Below are 24833 nucleotides of genomic sequence, written 5' to 3'. Positions count from 1 at the left end.
AATCCTGTTTACCTAACAACAGAATTTGATAAGATTCCACATGGAGTGTGCTTGGAAAATTGGGAACTCGCGAATTTGGAAAATCCCTCTTGTTAAGGATAGGATATTGATTAGGAAATGTCTCGTCCATATTATGATAATGAATTAAAACTCCAGTTTGCTGGACTTAACCGTTGTTGCTTCTAGGAATCTCGGCTGTTAACTTCCAAAATTAAAAGCTGAAAGCTGCATAGTTGTGAAATGAAAATGTCTTTTATTGCATGAGAAAAAAGAAGAATATGAAGTTGAGGATATATGCCAGATGCAGTCTTAGACTGGTTTTGATGTTCGATGTTCAGTTCTGTGCTCTGCTCTACAGGAGGTATGAATTGGCAGTGGAGATATTATGCACATAATCATACCAGTACAGTACTGGGGATGGAAAAATTTAATGATGAAGTAAAATTGCTAAGGCATGAATTCCCTTGTGTATAGTATGAGATTAAGATCACAAATTTCCTTTGATAATGAGATTAAGATCACAAATGAGTTGTTGAAAATGATTGATGAAATAGAGGTTGATAAGCAAGATAACCTCCCACATGAGAGGTTAGTTAAGAAGATTCAGTCGCTGGGTATACATGGTGAGGTAGTAAATTGGATTAGACATTGGCTCAATGGGAGAAGTCAGATTGTGGTAGTGGAGGATTGCTTCTCTGAGTGGAGGCCTGTGACTCGTGGTGTGCCACAGGGATTGGTGCTGGGTCCATTGTTATTTGTCATCTATATCAATGATCTGGATGATAGTGTGGTAAATTGGATCAGCAAATTGGCAGATGATACAAAGTTTGGAGGTGTAGTGGACAGTGAGGAAGGTTTTCAGAGCTTGCAGAGGGATCTGGACCATCTGGAGAAATGGGCTGAAAAATGGCGGATGGAGTTTAATACAGACAAGTGTGAGGTATTGCACTTTGGAACGAAAGACCAAGGTAGAACATACAAGGTAAATGGTAGACACTGAGGAGTGCAGTAGAACAGAGGGATCTAGGAATATAGATGCAAAATTCCTTAAAAGTAGCGTCACAAGTAAATAGGGTAGTAAAGAAAGCTTTTGGTACATTGGCCTTTATAAAACAAAGTATTGAGTGTAAGAGTTGGAATGTTATGGGGAGGTTGTATAAGGCCGAATTTGGAGTATTATGTGCAGTTTTGGTCTCCTAATTACAGGAAGGATATAAATAAGGTTGAAGGAGTGCAGAGAAGGTTTACAAGGATGTTGCTGGGACTTGAGAAACTGAGTTACAGAGAAAGGTTGATTAGGTTAGGACTTTATTCCCTGGAGCGTAGAAGAATGAAGGGAGATTTGATAGGGGTATGTAAAATTATGATGGGTATAGATAGAGTGAATGCAAGCAGGCTTTTTCCACTGAGGCCAGGGGAGAAAAAAACCAGAGGACATGGGTTAAGGGTGATGGGGGGAAAGTTTAAAGGGAACACTGGGGGGGAGACTTCTTCACACAGAGAGTTGTGGGAGTGTGGAATGAGCTGCCAGATGAAGTGGTGAATGAGGGCTCACTTTTAACATTTAAGAAAAACTTGGACAGGTACATGGATGAAAAGGGTATGGAGGGATATGAGCCAGGTGCAGGTCAGTGGGACTAGGCAGAAAAATGGTTCGGCACAGCCAAGAAGGGCCAAAAGGCCTGCTTCTGTGCTGTAATGTTCTATAATTCTTTTACCAAAAGAATCCAAAATAAGGCATAACTTTAACATTGGATCTAGTTGATTTAAGATGAAAGCAGCTCTCTTTCACATAAATGATACTGGAACACGACTGCACAGATAAAAGAGCGGTCAAGGTTTGGCCAGTTAGAATCTTCAGAACTGAGACCGAATGATTTTCATTAAGCATTGGGAGATATTAAACATTTCTGATCACATAATGTATTTGAAGGTTCAAATCCCACATCTCACTACACTATGCTCAGTTCTGGGTGCCTCACTATAGGAAGAATGTAGAAACCATAGAAAGGGTGCAGAGGAGATTTACAAGGATGTTGCCTGGATTGGGGAGCTTGCCTTATGTGAGAATACGTTGAGTGAACTCGGCCTTTTTTCCTTGGCGTGACGAAGGATGAGAGGTGACCTGATAGATGATGGTGAGAGGCATTAATCATATGGATAGTCAGAAGCTTATTCCCAGGGCTGGAATGGCTAGCACAACAAGGCACAGGTTTAAGGTGCTTGGAAGTAGGTACAGAGGAGATGTCGGGTACGTTTTTTTTACACAGAGTGGTGAGTCCGTGGAATGGACTGCCAGTGACGGTGGTGGAGGCTGATACGATAAGGTCTTTTAAGAGACTCCCGGATGGATACATGGAGCTTAGAAAAATAGAGGGCAATGGGTGACCCTAGGTAAATTCTAAGGTAAGGACATGTTCAGCACAGCTTTGTGGGCTAAAGGGCCTGTGTACTGTAGGTTTTCTATGTTCTATGTTGCTATCTTTTCCTTTTGTATGATAGAGAACAAATAAGGAAAACAGTAGATACAATCAAACGAACGGTTCCTTTACTAGCTGAGCTGCCTTTTAATTATATCTTTTATATGTAAGTAGTAATTATACTGATACATGTATATCCCTCTTACAGGTATTTGTGCTGTGATAAGGAGGAGACATATTTAGAATGGTTGGCTACTTTGCTCAGTGCACAGGTAGGAAATTGTCCTGAGCAATTTTGCAGTTTCCTTTATTGTTATTTTATTGCTGAATGACTTAAACATAATTTTGTGTACGTGAATGTAAAGTCCATTTGATTTAGTGTGACTGTGATGATGCAATAAAAAGTATCGCTGTTCTAAAAGTTAATTGTTAAAATATCTTTTGGCAGTAATCTTTAAAATTTAAAATCTTTAAACTTACAAATATTCATTGTTCCTCCCTCTGAGGAATTATTAACAACAGATAATGTTTTTATAATCATGGAACATGGGCATTGTTCCGAAGGCCAGTATTTATTAACTTCACTGGATGTTCTTAAGATAATGGCAAGCTGCCTTGTTAGAAATTTGCTGCCAGTTAAGTGGTAATATCTTCAAGTGCCGTTAAGTTGGGAAACCCAGATCTTAATCTGTCCCAATTCACATTCCCAATTGAGTGACCTTAAAAGTGACTGTATTCCTGTACACCTAGCCTCTTCTTACGTTGTAGAAGGTAGGTTCCTAATGAAGAGATCTTGGTAACTGTACGTCCCACTTTAAATTGTTGGCGAGGGGATGAATGGTCAAGGTGCTGATGTACTGAGATTTCAGATTTCTTTAAGGCTTTAGGAGTTGTTTGAACTGCTCCCATCTTGTAAAGTGGGATCATTCATCAGTCTTCTGACTGGAGTCTGGTAGTTGGTAGAAGGAATTGGCAGAGAGAAAAGGTGAATCACTTCCTATGGAATCCCCAACCTCAGATCTCCACTTGTAGCCAATGCAGCTGGAATAAAAGCAGAGAGTACCAGAGGTGCCAAAGAGGTCAGGCAGCATGTGTGAAAAGACAAATACAGGTTTCTGGTGAGTAGTACTTTATCAGAACTGAAACTAAGAACTCGAGTTTGTTTTAGGTTGCAGTATCAGGGAGGAAGAACCAGATGGAAACTTACAATTGTTCAGATCCCATTGACCGGCAAACTAACTGCCTGATACAGTGACCTTCGAGTGAACGTCCAGACTTTCAACAGTGTATGTCCTGTCTGAGCAGCAGACAGGGGAGAGAATGAGCTAATCTGGACTAGAGAGGTGCAAGGAAAGGTGGATGGGTGTGGGAAGTAGTGAAAACAAAAACGAAACATGCCGGAGTTTGAGATGCTGAACAGGGCAAATACCAGAAATCTGAATTTAGAAGATGTTAAAAATACTCAGCAGACTCCAGGTTACAAGTGTGACCATCAGGTTCAGCTGGCGGCTTAATCTAGGGGGAAGGCAGCCTCCAGCTGGGCCAGACTTGAGAAATCTTGTTTGGGTGGACGCGATGTGATGTGTCCCCTATTGCAAATCAGTACCCCGAAATAATAAACAGTAGACAATGTGCAACTGAACGACTGAGCTTTATAATTCTTAATTTGACTGTATGGTTAGTAAAGAAAACAAAAAGGAAAAGGGCCCATTCTAATGAAACAGTCTAATTTGCAACATTGGAACTCACAGTTTTCCTGTCTGTTCGTTCTCCACCAATTTCTCCCTCCGTGCATCGATACCCGACCCCATTCCAAGCCTGCTACGTCCTGCAGTCTGTGACATCCGCGTACTGGCAACTTCTCTCTCTATCTTCCACCCAGCAGAAGACCGCGAAAACTTCACTCAAGTACACAAGAAACAAAAGCATCTCCCCTCATTAACCAGCGCTCTCCTTTCCCTCTGCCTTCACAGTGGTGGCAAACTGACACATGGCCTTTACCCCGGGACAGGAATGCTCTCCCACTTCTCCTCCATGTCCAGTCCCTCATGCGCCCGTCGGGACAAAGCATCAGCATCGTTGTTCCTACTTCCCGGCCGGGACTTCAGGCTGAAATCATAGGCAGACAATGCTGCATCCAGTTTCGCCGAGGTCAGGATATAAGTTAGAGGTCCACACCTCAAACTTGCGACCCATAGAGGTAGTCACTCAGCCTATCCATCACTGCCCATTTCAATGCCAGGAATTCCAACTTGTGCCTGGGATAATTTCTCTCAGAGGGCGACAGACTCCGGCTGACAAATGCAACAGGTCTCAACCCGGTGCCCTGATCCTGATACAAGACATCACCTAAACCCCCGTGGCTGGCATCCACGTGCAGTGCACATGGCAAGCAGGGGTCCACAAAAGCCAGCACTGATACCTGGGTCAGCAGCTCCTTCAGTGACTAAAAGGCCTCTTCACATTTTGCATCCCACCTCGGTCCAAAGGGCTCCCAGTAGCTAAGATACTCTTCACCCTCGTGTCCTTTCTCCCCCTCCCTTTCTTCCCCAAGGCAGGGTAACCGCACAGAAGCTGATTCAATGGGTGAATTTTTGCTTAGAATTTCACAAACCTCTGATAATAACCACAGAACCCGAGTAACTCAGTGCGAGCAGAGTGTGCACAGTCTGGGGTCTTGGCCAAGTGGTCACCACCGCTATCTTAGCCAGATCTGTATCTACTCCATTCCCTGAGACTATGTGCCCAACATAGCTAACAGACAATTTGCAGAACTGGCACTTGTCCAGTGGAAGTTTTAACCCTTCAGCTTTCAGGTGGCCCCGCACCTTCAGTAGCCTCGCTTCATGTTCTTCCAAGGTGGATCCAAGTACTATGAGGTCATCCAAATAGACCAACACCTCAAGCAAGTTCATATCCCCCATCGAATTCTCCATGACCCTCTGGAAGGTTGCAGGGTCTCCCAAGATGCCCTAGGGCATCCTTTCAAACTGGAAAAATCCCAGGGGACATATAAATGCCATTTTCTCTTTGTCAGCCTCATTCATGGGGATCTGGTAATATCCACTCCTCAAGTCCACCACACTGAACTACTTCACACCACTCAGACAGGCCAGTGCGTCTTCGACCCTCAGGACCGTATACTGGTCAGGGACGGTGTGCCTGTTTAGAGTCCTATAGTCCACACACGTGTACCTTCCCGTTCTTCTTCCAGGCCTCTACTACTGGGGACGTATAGGGACTTCGGGACTGGGTGATGATCCCAGCTTCCTTCAATTTACATAAATGCTGCTGAATGTCTTCCACCTCTACAGGGGCCAGTGTCCACGACCTCTCTCTAAACGGGTGTCCTCGGTCACCTGGATAGTGTGATGAGTGCTCTTGGAGCAACCCACATCAAACTCACCAATGGAAAAGACACCCCCCAGCTTCAACATCTTCTCTATCAGCCTCCTCTTCCAACCCGCATGAACTGGGGAGTCCCTGAAGTTGAATGACTCAGCAGTCAACTTTCCCCCGTTTTCCAATAGTTTCTCCTCTGCTTGTCTCAAAGGGGCACTAGACATTACTGTCACCAGGAAGAAATGGGCCAGGGACATCCAGGCATGAAGGTGACCTCCCTCTTCGTAGTGTTCCTGACAATCACTGCCATCCTCCTCGCCTGTATAACCGAGGCCTCTGCAATTCGGGCCTCACCAGTACCACCAGCAGAAAATCGTGACTCCCCCTTGTGGTCTTCTGGAGTGTCCGCTAAGAGGGTTTCGCCCTCAGGCACTCCAGGAAATTCAGGTGTCCCCATCACTCTTGCTACTTCCCCAGGCTGTACTACCATTGGCCTAGAACCACACAGTCCCTCGTCTAAATTCGGTATCTGGCCCAATGCAGCCACACACTTCCTCAAAAGCAACTCAAAACAGCAGATGCAAGGACAATGTTCCCAGAAAGCTTTCACCAGCCTTCTTGCAGGCCCCCATGAGCCTCCTTGCAAGAGGGGTGTTGGGCCCCAGCAGAATTGAAACGCTGCCCTTCTCAACAGGGTCCGGACAAACCAGAACCACTGTATCAAGGACCTCAGACACTCCCATATCGGCCTCCGAGAACTCCAGTTTCACTGACAAATAACCGTCGTATGGATAATCACCAACACTAAGCCCCCAGATCTCCAGTGCCCTGAATGGTGTCAATGGTAAATGCTTCAGATACCGGTTTTAAAACGAACAGTACAACAACATGACCTGCAACCCAGTGTTAATAAAGAAAACAGAAAAGAAAAAGGGCCAATTTTCATGAACTAGTCTAATGCGCAATGTGGAGCTCTCTGTTTTCCCATCTGTTCATTCTCCATCGATTTCCCTCGGGCGTTGTCGATTCCCGACCCCATTCCAAGTCCGCTCAGTCCTGCAGACTACGACTTCCCCGTTCTGGCATCTTCTCTCTCCATCTTCCACCAAACAAAAGGCTGCAAAACCTTCACTTGGGCACACAAGAAAGAAAACATCCCTGATTGGCCAGTGCACATTCCAAAGCTCCCGTTATCTCTAGTCATAACCCAAACACTGCGCTACGGAGAACCTTTATATTAGCAGGGAAACCTTTCCCAGGTTGTTACACAAGACTGCTTTGATAGTGTTAGCTGGAAGGTATTACGAGCTGAGAATGTCTCCGAATACATGGTGTGGTCACAAGCTTCATTCAGAAGGGCATTGAAGACAGTGTTCCACAAAAATTGGTCCAGGTCTACCCAAACCAGAAGCCCTGGATAAACAATTCACTGCACGTTGTTCTCAGCACAAGGGGTAAAGCCTTCGCCTCCAGAGACCAACTGGAGCTCAAGAGATGCCATTATGATTTACATAGAGCCACCAAGGTGGCTAAACGGCAACACAGTGGTGAAATCCTGTCACAACTCTGCGACAGTGACACACGCAGCATATAGCAAGTCCTGCACATCATCGTCGACTTCAAGAGGAAATGCAGCAGTACAGCCAAGATTGCCACCTCGCTCCCAGGCGAGCTAGATGTTTTTTTTATGCTTGATTTGAGGTTGATAAGACCAAACCCAGCAGTGAGCCACCGATAATACCTGCTCCCTGGTTATCTCTAAGGCTGAGGTGCGAGAATATTCCAACGTGTCACAGCCACAAGGCAGTAGGGCCTGACAGCGTCCCAGGGTGGGTCCTCCAAGTGGAACAGCTGGCTGGTTTGTTTACAGACATTTTAATCTCTCCCTCTCCCAGTGTGTAGTGTCCTCCTGTTTCAAATCATCCATCGTTGTCGCTGTATCTAAGAAAACCAAGATAGCATGCCTGAACAATTGGCGCCCTGTCGCACTCACCTCAATTATAAGCAAATGCTTTGAGAGCCTGGTTAAAGACTACATCTCCAGCATGCTACCACCCACACCGGGCCCCCTACAATTCGCCCTCTGTGGAACTAGTCGACCAGTGACACCACAGCCGTAGCACTACACGTCATCTTCACTCACCTGGAACAGAGGGTGCATATGTCAGAATGCTGTTCCTGGACTACAGTTCAACACTGAACATCACAATTCCCTCCAGACTTAACATGAAGCTCAGAAACTTTGGTCTGCACCCACCCTGTGCAGTTGGATCCTAGATTTCCTATTGGATCCCTAACAGGTATTAGAGATGGGCTGCCTCACCTCTGCCCCTCTGACCCTTAACACAGAACACAGGTGGCCCCCAGAGTTGTGTCCTGAGTCCACTCCTCTATTCCCTTTACACCCATAACTGTGCTGCCACACACAGCTCCCATGTGCTGACCAGATTTGCAGATGACACAACATTGATTGGCCTTATTTCTAGCAGTAATGAGAAAGCCTACAGAGGAGAAGTTAACACCCTGATACAGGGGTGCCAAGGTAACAGCCTCTCCCTCAATGTCCAAAAATCTGAAGAGCTGATTGTGGATTACAGGAGGAATGGAGACAGGCTCGCCCAAATCAGCATCGATGCGACTACAGTTAAGAGGGTGAGTAGTTTCAAGTTCTCACCTGGGCTGGGCTGCATAGGAAAAAGAGTACAACAGCATCTCTTCCACCTCAGGCGACTGAAGAAGTTTGGGATGAGCCCCCAAATCCTCAAGATCTACTCTAAGGGCACCATTGAGAGCATCCTGACTAGCTGTATCACCGATTGGTATGGGAACTGCACCAACGTTGATGGCTGGGAACTTCCCTCCACTGAGGACATTTACAGCAACAGGTGCATAAAGAAGGGCTGGAAGGTCATGAGGGACACCAGTCACCCCAACCATAAACTGCTTCAGCTGCTTCCCTCTGACAAATGGTACTGCAGCATTAAATCCTGAACCAACAGGCAATGGGGCAGTTTATTTCTAGACTTGTAAATACATGTGTCTGTACATTGTGATGGAGTCATAACGCAAAGATTTTTACTCCCTTACGTGGTGGGATGGATATCAGATTTAAATAAATTCAATAAATTCAACTGTGGCAGGGTTTGAATGCCATAGCCTTCCTACAAAGCAAAATCTTGCAACACGGGACAGCAGTGCTTTGCTTCCAGGTGAGCTCAATGGCTCCTATGCTCACTTTGACCACCAGAACAGGAAGGAAGGATCGCACACCCTCATGTCCCCCAGTGATCCTTTGGTTTCAGTATCTGAACATGAAGTGCAGGTTGCCTTCAAGAGAGTGTCTCTAAGGAAAGTATCAGTCCGGACAGAGTACCTAGCTGAGTACTGAAGACCTGTGTCGATGAGTGGCTGATGTATTCACGGATATCTTCAAAACTCTCACACCGACAGTGTGTGGCACCCACCTGCTTCAAGCAGGCTTCAGTCGTACCAGTGCCCAAGAAAAGAGCGGTAACCTGTCTAAATAGTTATCGCCCAGTGGTCCGTAGTTCCACAGTGATGGAGTGTTTTGAGAGACTGGTGTTGAAGCATATCAGCTCCTGACTGAATGGATCTGCTCCAATTTGCCGACTGAAGCAACAGATCTACAGCAGATGCTATCTAGTTGGCTCTTCACACAACCCTGAAATATCTTGACAGTAAAAGTGCATACATCAGCATACTCTTTATCAATTATATCTCAGCATTTAACACAATCATCCCCTCCAAACTAATCAGTAAACTCCAAAACCTGGTTCTCACCCCCTTGTGCAGTTGGATCCTGAATTTCCTCATATGTAGATCCCAGTCAGTTCAGATTGACAAAAACATCTCCTCCACAATGTCCATCAGCACAGCAGCAGCGCAGGGATGTGTACTTAGACCCCTGCTCTACTTGCTTTACACCTGTGACTGTGTGGTTAAGTACAGCTCCAACACCACATACAAGGTTGCTGATGACTCCACTGTTGAGGCCTGTTTCAAAGGTGGTGATGAATCAGCATACAGGAGGGACATTGTAACTTGGCTGAGTGGTGCAATAGCAACAACCCCTCACTCAATATCAATAGGACCAAGAAAATTATTGTAGACTTCAGGAGAGGGAAACCAGAGGTCCATGAGCCAGTAATCTTCCGTCCTCAGATTCACTTTACACCGCACGCTGTCGGAGCAGTGCTGCCAGGATAATCAAGGACACGACCCACCCAGCCAACACACTTTTTGCCCCTCTTTCCTCTGGGAGAAGGTTCAGGAGCTTGAAGACTCATACGGCCAGATTTGGGAACAGCTGCTTTCCAACTGTGATAAGACTGCTGAACGGATCCTGACCCGGATCTGGGCCGTACCTTCCAAATATCCGGACCTGACTGTCGGTTTTTTTGCACTACCTTACTTTTCCTTTTCTATTTTCTATTTATGATTTATAATTAAATTCTTTATTATATTTGCTATCGATTTGTACTCCTGGGAGCATGAAGCGCAGAATCAAATATCACTGTGATGATTGTATGCTCCAGTATCAGTTGTTTGGCGACAATAAAGCAATAATAATAATCATCATCATCAGAGGTTGAGAGGGTCGGTAACTTTAAATTCCTGGGTGTCACTATCTCAGCGGACCTGTCCTGGAGGCATCATATAAATATTATTGCAAGGAAAGCAGAGGAGTGCCTCTACTTCCTCAGGAGTTTGCAAAAGTTTGGCATTCTACGAAAACTTTGGCAGACTTCTATAGATGTGTGATAGATGGTGTGCTGACTGACTGGCTGCATTATGGCCTTGTACGAGAACACCAATGCCTTTGGGCGGAAAATCCTACAAAATGTAGTGGATTTGGACATATATGTCATGGGTAAAACGCTCCTAACCATTGAAAACATCTACATAAAAATTATATGTAGAAAAGCAGCATCCATCATCAAAGATCTTCACCACCCAAGCCAGGCTGTTTTCTCGTTGCTGCCATCAGTAGAAGGTGCAGGTGTGTCAGGGCTCACACCCCAGGTTCAAGAATAGTTACTACCCCTCAGCCATCAGGCTCTTGGGGAAAAAAAAGGGATAGCTACACTCATTTAAGGGCTCTGTTATATTGTTACTTCATGCTCATTATTTATTGCTGTTCATTTATATCTGAATTGGCACAGTTTACAGTTTACAGTTCCTGATGCTTACAGTTGATAGTTTTTGTTCTATAGATTGGCTCGGTATGCCCGCAGGAAAAGAATCTCGGGGTTTTATATTGAAACATGTATGCACTTTGATAATAATTTTTACTTTGAACTTTGAGCTTTAGTTGAGAGGAGAGAAACAATGAATTAATGTTTTTTTGTTTCTCTTGGCTGGTTCAATTGTGTGTCATGTCAGTAGTGATCTCAGATGTAAAGGGTGAGGAACACAGATGATAATCATGTTGAATTCAAAGGAAAGTAATTATATATTTTCCTGATCATTGCCTGGTAATTGTGTGAGAGAAGTATTGCTGTGCACAATCCAGCTCAAACCCAAATGTTTTTCTAGTTTCAATGATAATAGCAAGTGGCTTGACAGGATTCCTGCAAATGCCGCCTTTCACTTTCCTGAAAATAGATGTACTAATTGGCTAGTATGAGTTTTTATGCTTTTATGGAATGACAGAGCTGGATAATTTTTTGCTTTGCCAGTTACTACTAGTGCAGGGGTGGCACAGAAGCAGTTTGGTGGGCGTGCAGGTAGTTCTGAGGAACATCTTCAAATTTGCAACCGAGATTTTAGAGGCTCCATTGCCTTTGCAATAACCAATGGGCCTAATCATTTCTTCCTCAGGAGCAGGAAACCCAGAAATCTTGAGTGTGGTTCTTGCCGACACCAGAGGTGAAGGCAAATTGCCGATCTCTCTACCCCTCTGCACTGAAGTCCAGACTACACATCAGGCAGTGCAAAGGCCTGACTCCTCAGATACCAATGACAGGCTTTGTCACTAGACATGCCTGGAGCAAGGGTTTCACCTTCTGTCAAGCCTCAATGTTATATATTTTAAACTATTCTTATAATCAAAGAAAGTTTTGGAGCAAAAATAACTACCATCTTTTTGTATGCAAAAATAATTGAAAACTGTAAAGTAAACTGGAAGGACTTTGCCCTCTCCTTTACCTCCTAACTCGGGCCTAGAATCCCCATGCAACTTGAGGTCTTTGAGCAGATGTTGCAATTCGCTTGCTTAATGCTGTGATGATTGTATGCTCTAGTATGAGTTGTTTGGTGACAATAAAGCAATAATAATCATCATCATCATCATCAGAGGTTGAGAGGGTCGGTAACTTTAAATTCCTGTGTGTCACTATCTCAGCGGACCTGTCCTGGAGGCATCATATAAATATTATTTATATTTGCTGCAATATTGCAACAAATTTGATGGGTTGTGTATTGTGACAAATTTCCGATCAAAAGATTGAACATCAGTTATTCTGAAACAGCCATTAAGCCATTATCATGAACCTAACATTTCTGAAGGTGGCAATCACAGGAGTGGATTGGCCTGTCTTTAATTGTGAATGTTGTGGCATCATGAGGTTAGAGATTATGGTGGAATGCATTCCCACGGTGTCTAGCAGTACATGGCATCTCATGCAAGCTCAAAGGTGGTCATCCTAGATCTGTTCTGGATGTCTTCAATCTGGCATGGTAGCATTGCCACGTGTTGTTCTTGGGTGCCTCAATGTGAAAGACTTTGATCTGGGAGGAATCAGCAGTGATTACTCCAGCAATGGCACTCTGGAGGGGTGCATTTGCAACAAGGACCTACTAAAGCAGCCACAAAGTGCATGTTTGTGGTCTGCTGCTGCAGCCAATCCATTTCATAGTTTGATTTGTTGTGCATTTGGAGATGCTTTTCTGCACACCACTGTTGTAACACATGGTTATTTGAGTTATCGTTGTCTTCATGTTAGCTTGAACCAGTTTGGCTATTCTCCTCTGACAGCTCTCAGTAACAGGGCATTTTTGCCCACAGACCTGGTGCTCACTGGATACTTCTTGTTTTTTGCACGTTCTCTGTAAATTGTGCATGAAAATCCCAGGTGATCAGCAGTTTCTGAGATCCATCCAGTCTGACCAAACAACCATATGGTTGTTCTCAATAACAACTGAATCTCTTGACCATGTCCGCATGCTTTTATACATTAAGTTGCAGCCACATGATTGACTGATCTGATATTTGCGATAGCGAGCATGTTTACAGCTGTACCTAATAAGTGACCACTTGAGTGTAGATTGGTACAAAGCCAGGTATTTTCTGTTTTGCCCTCTGGACTTGGTTCTTCTGCTGCAAGCCAGTGTGGCAACTATCATTCAGGCTTGTCCATTGTGGTGAGTAATGGAATGTCTATGCCATTCCAGGCACTGGACCTCAAAACCCCTTGTCCTATGTGCTTCTTTCAAGTGCTGTTTAACATAGAAGGGCATTAATTCAGGAATTGGAGGGGGGGCAGAGGGTGGTTATCAACAGGTGGTTTCTTGTCATGTTAAGAGATTTCATTACATCCAGAGGATACTGGCCTAGACTGTGCACTATTGTGGCACTATTTCTATTGAGTCTGTCCTGCCATTAGTTCAGTTTTTGACGGAGACTGGATTGAAAGGTTCTGGATATTAGCCCAAATGTTCTAACTTGTCTCTGGGAAAGTAATAATCTGATGGGTCAGCTGATCCACTTCGGGCACAGATCACCTAAATATTCCTGGGGATGAAATTAAAGGGTCAACTGTACTGGGGAAGTTTCATCATATTTTCTGTTTAGGAAAACGTCAGCCATTCAACTGGTTTTATTGTTCTTTCATTGAAGTTTGATATGACTGTAGTTTGCCAAGGCATTTCAGAAAGCTGGATTGCTTCTCTGGAATCACGCTGGTTACTGACTATGGATGTGGGGTTGCCTTCTCAAAAGGACATTTATGGCCAGATGGGTATTTATAGCAGTCCAGTGGCTTCATGGTCATCTTTATTGATATTGTTTCATTATGTATTTATTTAATGAATTGAATTTTATATTACCATCTGCCATGATGGGATATGAGCTCTTCTCCACATCTTTAATCCATGCCTCTGGTTGCTTGTCTTGCAGGGCACTTTAATGGTTATTTAAGTGTCTTATTGTGTAAGTGGATCTGCTGCTAATATAAGAGAAGAAGATAATATTCTTTAAGAATATTAATTAAGAATATTCTTTATTTTGATTAAAACGTGGATCATTCGGATTCAATGTTTTTTGATTAAATAGGTGGAGTAGGTTTTCCACAGATGCTCTTAATCAACAGAATGCAGCAGTGGAGCCAAAGAAATTGGCTGAGATCCAATCTGGTTTTAATTAATTTTCAACTCTTGTTTCAGAAAGCTGAAGTACACTGGGCTGGAAAGTGTAATTTGTTTTTCAAATGTTAGTTGATTCAAAATTGGTATTACCTGAAGTAAGTCATGCTGCAGATTACTTTCATGTGAAATAAGCCTGGGCACTTATACTTGCAATGCACATGAATGTGCCTGATCTTTCCCTGTCCGTGACAAATGATGTCATTACTCCCACAAAACCCATTCCCATCCATACCAATATAAATTAGTGCCCAAAGCTACACATGACATCTGTTGTCAAGTAATCTCACTTGAACTAAGAACACATCACACAGATTTGTTGCTGACCATGTTGCTTAGTATTCTCTGTTGATACCAAGATATCCAACAGCTTCACAAATGAATTCAGCCTTCCAGAGTACACTGAGTGCTCTAACAAGTAAAGACTTTTTTTTCAGCCTTTCATAACTTAGAAATAGAAGAGCGGGTGACACTCCATCTATGGAATGCTATGCCAATGCCATTATGGTGCCAACAATTAGGAAGTGTCAGAGATCTTAGGGTCAAGGCAAAGGCATGCCCATCTTCAGAAATACCAAATCCCACTGCATGTGGAGTATAGCACAGTGCCCACACAGGCAGCCTCTCAAGGAACTGGTTAAGATCTGGGGTGCCAATGTTTGTGGCACTCAGATCACTTCACTGTTATTTCAAGCTCCAGAGCTGGAGCTCAGTCCAGTTATCTTACATGGGTGGAGAGTGGGGAGGGTGAAGGCATTGACACTGTTCAACGCTGTAGGGAGAATTAACTGTGTGGGGATTCCCCACAGCTGCCCAGGCAGCACACTCCTGCATTTCCGACAGCCAGTCTTTCCCAACCACTCCTTTACCTAGCCTGGGGCAGCAATCTGAAACATGGTTCACTTAACAAGAGCTTGCCATTGATCAACAAGGACACGTATATGGATTCAAAGGGTATGTGAGTCACTTCTCTTTGCAATCTGAGCTCATAATGGAGGGTGTGGAGTTGAGTGCCAGAGCAGGAGCATATCGCTGATCCAGCAGGAGAGAGATAAAATCCCAGATACTCTGTCACTGCTCTTGTTGAGATACCTGCATGTGGGTGACATCTCTATTTGTGTAAGATGGCAATAAGATAACATGCTCTATCTCTGACTTTGTGGAAAATAGTTGGTTTCCAATATGCAATACACATCGCCCTTTGGAGAAAAGTGGGCCTGGTCTCCTTGCTCTTTGACAAATGCATTCAAATAGGGAAGCCTGAAAGCATTACATTGTGCATCTTAGTCCCAATCTTGGTCTGCATCTCAGTCCTCCAGAACAGATTTGTGGGTTTGCCCAATGATCTGTACTCCTAGTTACCTGCACCTTCTATTGAAATGTCCCTCACAATCTCTGGTACTTATCTGGCCTAATTCGCTGATCTCTCTTGGTGCTAGTCACTGAGGTGATGCTGTGGAATAGCAAAGTTCAAAAAAAATGTTCCAGGCAAATTTATTATGAAAGTGCATACTGTGTACATCACCACGCACCACCCTGAAATTCATTTTCTAGCGACGTTCATTGTTGCTGGAAAGAAGCACAATAGAATCAATGAAAAACCGCATATGACAGAGACAGGCAAAAACTAATCTGCAAAAGACAACAAACTGCTCAAATACAAAAAGAAAATAAAAAAACGTAACAAAATATGCAATAAATATCAAGAACAGAAGTCATAGAGTCATTAAAAGTGAGTCCATAGATTGCACGGTGTTATGATGGGTGAAGTTCTCCTCTCTGTTTTAAGAGCCTGATAGATGAGGGGTAATAACTTTTCCTGAACCTGATGATGTGGGACTTGAAGCTCCTGTTGCTCCTTCTTGATGGCAGCAGTGAAACAAGAGCATGGCCTAGATGGTGGGGGTCCTTGATGATGGATGTTGCTTTCAAAACTGTAACAGCAGTGCTTAGAAATGTGCTCAAAAATGGCTTTACCCACGATGTACTGAATTGTATCCACTGCTTTTTGTCATTTTTTCCCATTCATTTCCGTTCAAGGGCCATTGGTGTTCCCATATCAGGCTGCAATGCAACCAATCAATATACTTTCCATCACGCATTTACGGAAGTGTGTCACGTTTTTAGATGATGAGCCGAATCTGTGTAATTTTCTAAGAAAGTAGAGATACTGCCATGCCTTCTCTGTAATGGCATTCTTCTGAATTCCAGTCAGTACAGGCTCAAAACAGCCAAATGCTCCTCATAAGTTAACCCCTTCATTCCCAGAATCACCTTCGTGAACCTCCTCTGGACTCTCTCCAATGACAACGCATCCTTTCTGGGACCAAGGAACTGATTGTAGAGGGAAACTAGAGAGGGAAACTAGAGGTCTATGAGCCAGTTATCATCAGAGATCAAAGGTGGAGAGTGTCAGTAACTTTAAATCCCTGGGTACCAATGTCTCGGAGGACCTGTCCTGGACCAATCATGCAAGTATAATTGCAAAGAAAGCATGACAGCACCTCTACTTCCTCAGGAGTCTGCAGAGGTTTGGCACGTCATCAAAAACCAGGGCAAATTTCTATAGATGTGTGGTGGAATGTGTACTGACTGGCTGCATTACAGCCTGGTATGGGAACCCTAATGCCTTTGAGTGGAAAATTCTACCAAAGGTAGTGGATTTGGCCCAGCACATCATGGGTGAAATCCTCCCAACCATTGAGCACACCAACATGAAATGTCGCTGTAGAAAAGCAGCATCCATCATCAAAAATCCTCTCCACCCAGGACATGGTCTTTTCTCATTGTTGCCAGTAGGTGGAAGTACAGGTGTCTCAGGACTAGCACCACCAGGTTCACGAACAGTTACTACCCCTCAACCATCATACTCTTGAACAAAAAGGAATAGCTTCACTCATTTAATGACTCTTGTTAATTTTGTTATTACATGCTCATTACTTATTGCTGTTTACTTATATCTGCATTTGCACTGTTCGTTTACAGTTAACAGTTACTGATGTTTACATTTACTGTTGTATAGATTTGGTAGGTATGCCCGCAGAAAAAAGAATCTCGGGGTTGTAAGTGGTGGCTTGTATATTCTCTGATAATAACTTTTACTTTGAACATTGAACTTTGAAGTGAGGAAATCGAGGATCCAGTTGAACAAGGAGGTATTGAGGCCTAGGTCGTGGAACTTATTGATTAGATTTGAGGGGATGATAGAGAAGTACAGTACAGAAATAGGCCCTTCAGCCCATCTAGTCCATGCCAAGACCATTTAAACTACCTACTCGCACCGAGCTACAGCTGGATCATAGCCTTCTATACCCCTACTATCCATGTACCTATCCAAACTTCTCTTAAACTTTGAAATTGTGCTCGCATGCACCACTTATGCAAGCAGTTCATCCCACACTGTCACGACACTCTTGAGTGAAGAACTTTCCTCTCATGTTGCCCTTAATCTTCTCATCTTTCACCTTTAACCCATGACCTTTGATTTAGTCCCACCCAACCTCTGTGGAAAAAGCTGGCTTGTATTTGCCCTATCTATACCCCTCATAATTTTGTATTGCTTGCAGAGCTGTAGTTAATGAAGAGCATCCTAATGTATGCATCTTCACTGTACAGATGTTCCAGCTGTTGCATAACCAAGTTGTTCCTCAGGCAGGAGTTGATATGTTTCATCTCCAACCTCTTAAAGCACTTTGGTCATTGCCATCATTATCCCTCTCTTCACCCCTTCGATCTAGTTTGTCCTCCTATGTTCTATGGAGCAAGAGAGCAGAGGACTCTCCTGATATTTCTGCAAAGATAGCACAATAAAGGTTGGGCAATTAGGCTCCACAGAAAATAAGTTTGTGAAGTCAGAGCAGAGGAGTTGATGAGAGAGCCATTAATAGGATGTCATAGTCACAATGAAACATTGTTTGTCAGAATACCTGACAGATTCTATATAGCCTTTGCCTGTCAGATTTGTGCATTTACGGTCATGAGGAGAATGGTATTGAGCCTAGCAGGGTGCAATGAAGTCCCACCCCCTTCTTTGTGTGTGGCTTCCCTCCTACTCCTCACTGCCAAAACATGAATAGACAAAATAATAGACTGTGGGAATCCTGTTCATCATCTTAACTTTAGGAGTTAGACTCCTGTGTGGGGTGGAGGAGGGCAGAATATTTGTAGTGTAATCCGACTGGGGACTAAGGCTGGAGTAACAGAAATTGTGCGGTTGTGGGTCCTTCTAGATAAGTAGCTCTATGCGAGGGACTTTTTTTCCCCCACAGGGATGCAGTTTGCTTTGATGTATTTCTTATGTCCTTCCAACATGGTGGAGGGATTTTCAGGCTGAAGATGACAGCCATCAGGTTCTTCAAATGATGGGCTTAGTGGGTCTTCATTGGCACACAGAACCTCTCCTGTGACAAAACAACACAGTGCTAGTTATTTTCAAATTCACCCCAGCTCCCCAAACCATCCATACTCATTCTTATCCATTCCCACACCATAATCCCCAACTCTGCAACCCTGTGATTTCATTCTTTCTGTATTACCAGCCTTACTAAAAATAAAAGCTGTGTTGTTGTTAGCCTTGCCTTCACCTCCTAAAACCAGAACCCCTGGAATTCTAAATCACTTTGCCTCCATCTAGCTCTCTTTGAGCACGTTTTTGGTGATCTGTCCAATTGTTACTCAATGTTGAGCTCAATAATGCTTCTGTCATTAAAATTCTGATTATGTTTTTAATAAAACCATTCTATAAATGCAACTTACTGTTCACATGTTCTGATTTGGAGATGGAAATGACAGCTAATGACTTTGTAATTCTACCTGAACTTGGTTGAGAATGTGAATAATTGTCTTTACATCTGTCACCATTTTTGTTTTGCAGCATGAGGGTGATCTTTGGCCTCCAGATGGAAAGTTGCACAATTCATCAGTGATGATGTCTGCAAAGCCAGGGGCTATGGGTACAACTCCAATCCAAGAGTCAACCAATAGAAGGAAAATGGAACTAATACAAGTAAGTTGTTTGCTTTAATAAGTTCCCCTTCTCACAATTCATATCGATTAGTCATGTTAATTCAAAGTCAATTGATCCAATCCAGGTCATCACGCGTTCCCACTGTTTGCAAAGTCATACTCTCTGTTAAGATTCATGAACTTGTCTGAATCTTGGATAAGGATGCCATTAAAAGACATCACATCTTAAATAAGTTTTATTGCTTGTCGTGCTTCATATACTGAAACATTGAGTAGTTCCTTAATGATTATTTGTACAATTTGAAACCTTTGTGATTTACTTATGGTCTAATGATGTTTTAAATATTCTCTCGTCTGCATTGATCATTAGCTGAATGATCTCAAAAATTATACATAATTTCTTTCTTTTTTTCTATCTTTTTATTATTATTATAAATATCAACATAATAAGATTGATACATAGATAATGGGATTAAAAACATACACATTTCAACTGAACATGAAAGAATACTTAAGCAATAGTTACAATATAAATGAGTCTTCCCAAATCACGGACGATACAAGTAACATATAAACAAGGCAAACCTAGGTATATCATAATATATATTTTAAAAAAAACAGAAAAGAGAAAAAGAAAAAAAATTATGCAAGAAAAACTAATCTAACAATCTAATAACTAATAAGGAAAAAAAAGAAAAAAGGGTAAAAGAAAAAATGGAAAAAAGGGCTGTTTATAATATCTAACAAAAATAAAAAATCATCAGTGTCGTCAACAATCCTCTCAACATATGTAAAATCAAAACTGGAAAAACAAATAGGCTTGGAACAGGGTCACATTACATCATATGAAAATATTGAATAAATGGTCTCCATATCTTTTCAAATTTAATAGAAGTATCAAATACAACACTCCTAATTTTTTCTAAATTTAGACATAACATAGTTTGAGAAAAACAATGAAATACGGTAAAATACGGTAGGAGGATTAATTCCTTTCCAATTCAACAAAATAGATCTTCTAGCCATTAATGTAAGAAATGCAATCATTCGACAAGCAGAAGAGGATAAATGAATTGACTCTATCATTGGTAAACCAAAAATTGCAGTAATAGGATGAGGTTGTAAATCAATGTTCAATATCATGGAAATAATACCAAAAATGTCTTTCCAATAGTTTTTCAAAAGCAGACAAGATCAGAACATATGAGTTAAAGACGCTATCTCAGAATGACATCTGTCACAAATAGGATTTATATAGGAATAAAAATGAGCCAATTTATCCTTGGACATATGAGCCCTATGCACAACCTTAAACTGTATTAATGAATGTTTAGCACATATAGATGATGAATTAACTAATTGAAGAATGTTATCCCAATTCTCAATAGGGATAGTAAGGTTAAGTTCACTTTCCCAATCATTTTTAATCTTATAGAAGGGCTTTGAACATATCTTCATAATTATATTGTAGAGTTTTGATATTAGCCCTTTCTGAGAAGGACTTAGTTCAAACAAGTTCTCCAAAATACCTGAAGACACAAGATTTGGAAAGGTAGGAAGTACAGTATTTAAGAAATTCCTAATCTGTAAATATCTAAAAAAAATGAAATCTAGGCAAATTATATTTATTAGATAATTGTTCAAAAGACATAAAACAATTATCCAAAAATAAATCAGAAAATCGTAGTAATCCTTTAGTCTTCCAAACCGAATAAGCTTGGTCTATAATAGAGGGATAAAAAAAGCAATTGGACAATAGGAATATTTAAAACAAACTGAGTCAACCCAAAAAATTTCCGAAATTGAAACCATATATGTAAAGTACATTTAACTATCGGATTGTCAATTCGTTTCTACAATTTAGAAAGAGCAAAGGGAAGACCCTAAAATAGAACCCAATGAAAATCCTTGTACAGATTTAATTTCCAGGTTCACCCAGTGAGGGCTAAAAGATAAATCCCAATCCTTTAACCAACATATCAAATATCGGATATTAATTGCCCAATAATAAAATCTAAAATTAGGCAATGCCAATCCACCTTCCTTCCTTGCCTTATGTAAATATGTTTTTACCTAATCTGGGATTTTTATTCTGCCATATATATGAGGAAATGTTTGAATCAACATCAGCAAAAAAAGATTTCGGAATAAAAACTGGGACCGCTTGAAATATATATAAAAACTTGGGTAAAATAACCATCTTAATAGCATTAATCCGACCTATCAGAGATAAAGATACTGGTGACCATTTAGTAAACAAACATTTAATCTGATCGATTAGGGGTAAAAAATTAACCTTAAATAAGTCCTTATAGTTTTACATCCAGGCTGGAGAAGGTATTACCTCAAATTATCTCGGAAGATCAAACTGGTTTTATTAAAAATCGCTATTTTTTCAATGTTAGGAGATTATTGAATATTGTTTACATAGCACTTCAGAACGTGTCATTTCATTAGATGCAGAGAAAGCATTTGATAGAGTTGAATGGCCATACTTATTTACTGTGCTTGAGAAGTTTAATTTTAGTCCAACATTCATTTCCTGGATTAAGCTGATATATCATACTCCAGTAGCCTTGGTGCTTACTAACAATCAAAGATCTCCCTTTTTTCATTTATTTCGGGGTACTAGACAAGGCTGTCCTCTTAGTCCATTATTATTTGATATTGCTTTAGAACCCTTGGCAATTGCTATCAGAGAATAACAGAACATTTTTGGCATTAATCATGGGACGAATATACATAAGATATCATTATATGCAGATGATTTATTATTATTTATTTCTGATCCTGAGAAATCCATTCCTGCAGTTATATCATTGTTGGCTCAATTTAGTAATTTTTCCGGGTATAAATTAAATCTTAATAAGAGTGAATTGTTTCCTTTAAATAGACAGGTTCCAATTTATGGAAATTTACCTCGTAAATTAGTTAATGACTCTTTTATTTACTTAGGGATTAAAATCGCAAAAATTATACATGATTTAATATTTTAATTTTATTAATTTTAATAATTTTAATAAAAATTAACACTATTAATTTACTTGATATAAATCTTGCTCAGAGTATTTTCATGAAAGGAGAGCAATAACTTGTGTGCAAAAACAGATTGTTATGAGAGTAGTATTGAAATACAGTACTTTATAATCTTTAGCTTTCGTGCTAAAGATGTGTTGCTTAGCTATAAGATGTCATTTACTCAAAACTATCTTGACAAATTTCATTGTTTATAGACAATTAGCAGTGAATCATTATTTTCTCTTCTGCTTATTTTGTTTGTTGTTGCAAAGATTGCCCATAGTTTGATCACCTGAATCAATAAAATAAATGAGTCTCTGCCGCATTATTTTCCTGAGAACTGAATTGTCTTGTAAATATCAAATACAGCAGGCAAGAATGGCACACACATTATCTTTGGTAGTATCAAGATTGTTTAATGTCATTTCCAACACACAGATTTAAAGGAGAACAAAATAATTATTACTCTGGATCTGATGCAGCATAAAAATATACAATAAGATAAAGAACACAATAATTTATAACACGATAAATATAAATGTATAAGATAGCTTACTTACATTGATTGCATGTCCAGAAAGTAACACTAGGCATAGGTCTTTCTGCACATAAGGTACTTCTGACAGGAAATGCTAAAGTGGTGGTGTGGGTTAATGGATGGAGGTGTTGATCAGCCTTACTGCTTAGGGAAGTTAACCATTTTTGAGTCTGGTGGTCATGGCATGAATGTTACATAGCCTCCTCCCAGGTGGGTGTGGACCTGAACAGTTCATGAGCAGGGTGCCTAGGATCCTTCATGATATTCCTTGCCTTTTCTCGGCATCTTTCCGAATTGTGCATTCGCTATGTGCTGTTGGCTGACGATATGTCTCTTCCAAAGACAGCGCAGGGCACTCTGTCTCTCCAGTGGCCTGCAGGTCTCCCTTGGACAAGGTGTGGCACCTGCTGAGACCCCAATTAGAGTCACATGAAGCCATGGGAGGTCATATGAACATATGAGCTGGATGGTCATATGAACAACTGGTGCACATCACAAGTCCCGTTTATGTGACCACTTACGCCAGGCAGATCTGAAGAGTATTGATAATGGTCGTGGTCAGCCATCACGTAAAGACATTGCCTGGAAGAAGGCAATGGCAAACCACTTCTGTAGAAAAATTTGCCAAGAACAATGGTGGTGATGGAAAGCCCATGATCACCTACCTTTCTGTGGTATGTCCTTGATAGCATGTAGGCTTGTGCTAGTGATGAGTTGGGCAGTTTTGACTACCCATTGTACAGCCTTCCTATCTGCTGCAGTAGACTTTCTGTACCATGCAGTGATGCATCATGCTAGGATACTGCACATCTCTAGAAGATCGGGAGTGCATAGTCCAGCTCTCTTCAGCCTCCACAGAAAGTAGAGGTGTTGGAGAGCTTTCTTGATTGTGTAGGGTCTGTTCTGGGATCTTGAGAGGTTGTGTGAGATGTGCACTCTCAGGAGTTTGAAACTGATGTGTTGCTAATGTAAAGAGGTGTGTGAGTTGTGCAAGTTCATCTGAAGCCAATAACCATCTCCTTTATCTTGTTGTCACTGAGGAAGAGATTTGCCTGGCACGAGGCCTCGAACTCTTCCACCTCCTCTGTGTAGGCCATCTCATCATTGATGGTATGAGCCCCACCTCTGTCGTGTGTGAGCAGAATGTACAGCAGTGGGCTCAGCACACAGTCCTGGGGGGGGGGGGGGGGGCACCCAAGTTGAGGGGGATGGGCAGGGAGGAGTGATTGCGCATCCTGACTACCTGAGGTCTCTTGGTTAAGAATGTCCAACATCCAGTTGCCCAGTGGTGTATTTAGTCTGAGGAGTAGGAGTTTGTTCACCAAGGTCTGTGGCACAGTAGTGGCTAGTGCCAAACTGAAATCCAGACACAGCATTCTGATGTAAGTGTCCTTATTTTCTAGGTGTGTCAGAGCCTGGTGCATGACAGATACTTTGGCATCTGTCATAGAGCAGTTCTGAGTGTGAGCATATTGATGAGTGTCCAGTGCGACAGGAATGGAGTTTCTGATGTGTCATTACCAGCCATTCAAAGCACTTCATGATGATTGGTGTCATTGCCATGGGCGATAGTCGTTTAGTTCTGATGGTGTAGAGTTCTTTGGTACAGGAATGATGATGGCTGATTTGAAGCACGTGGGGACAGAAGTCTGGATGAGTAAAGTGTTGAAAATGTCCATGAAGATGTCTGTGAGCTGGTGTGCTCACCCCCTGAGTACTTGGCCTGAGATGTTCTCTGGCCTGGAAGCTTTATGGGGATTTATTCTCTGCAGAGCCCTTCTCATGTCTGCAGCTGCTCACCTGAAAGAGGGGTAGCTTTCATGGCTGGCATTGTTGCATGCCTTGAAGCAAGAATACAAGTTGTTTAGAGCATCAGGGAGGGGGTAGTCACTGATACATTCGACACCGTTTTTCCTTGCATGATCAGTAATGCCTTTGATGCCCAGGTTAATAAACTGGGAATTGTTATCAGACAGGTGTTTTGTGCATGTTTTATGTGTAGATGGTCTTTGCCCTTTTGATGTCGAAGAAGAGAACTTGTCTGGCTACACCGAGTAATGTTCTGTCTCCAGATTTGAAGGCAGTGTTCCAGACTTTTTGTAGGAGCACATCTCTGCATTCAGCCAGGGCTTCTAGTAGGGTCATGAGATGACCATTCTTAAAGTACC

At 42.0% G+C, this 24833-nt stretch overlaps 1 protein-coding gene across 5 annotated transcripts in view; it reads left to right on the top strand.

Moving 5' to 3' along the window:
• The window catches only part of arap2 (ArfGAP with RhoGAP domain, ankyrin repeat and PH domain 2), a 416402-nt gene that overhangs the window by 381651 nt on the left and 9918 nt on the right, over positions 1-24833 (top strand). For all 5 annotated transcript variants that reach the window (XM_059989011.1, XM_059989013.1, XM_059989014.1 and 2 more), the window contains 2 exons: positions 2629-2692; positions 19018-19149. In XM_059989011.1, coding sequence (XP_059844994.1) covers positions 2629-2692; positions 19018-19149 — 196 coding nt within the window. The remainder of the gene's footprint in view (positions 1-2628; positions 2693-19017; positions 19150-24833) is intronic.

The sequence above is a fragment of the Hypanus sabinus genome, chromosome 14 (assembly GCF_030144855.1).
Source record: "Hypanus sabinus isolate sHypSab1 chromosome 14, sHypSab1.hap1, whole genome shotgun sequence".
Lineage (NCBI taxonomy): Eukaryota > Metazoa > Chordata > Chondrichthyes > Myliobatiformes > Dasyatidae > Hypanus > Hypanus sabinus.
The sequence above is the reverse complement of the archived record's forward strand: the minus strand, read 5'-3'. Positions and strand labels throughout refer to the sequence as shown.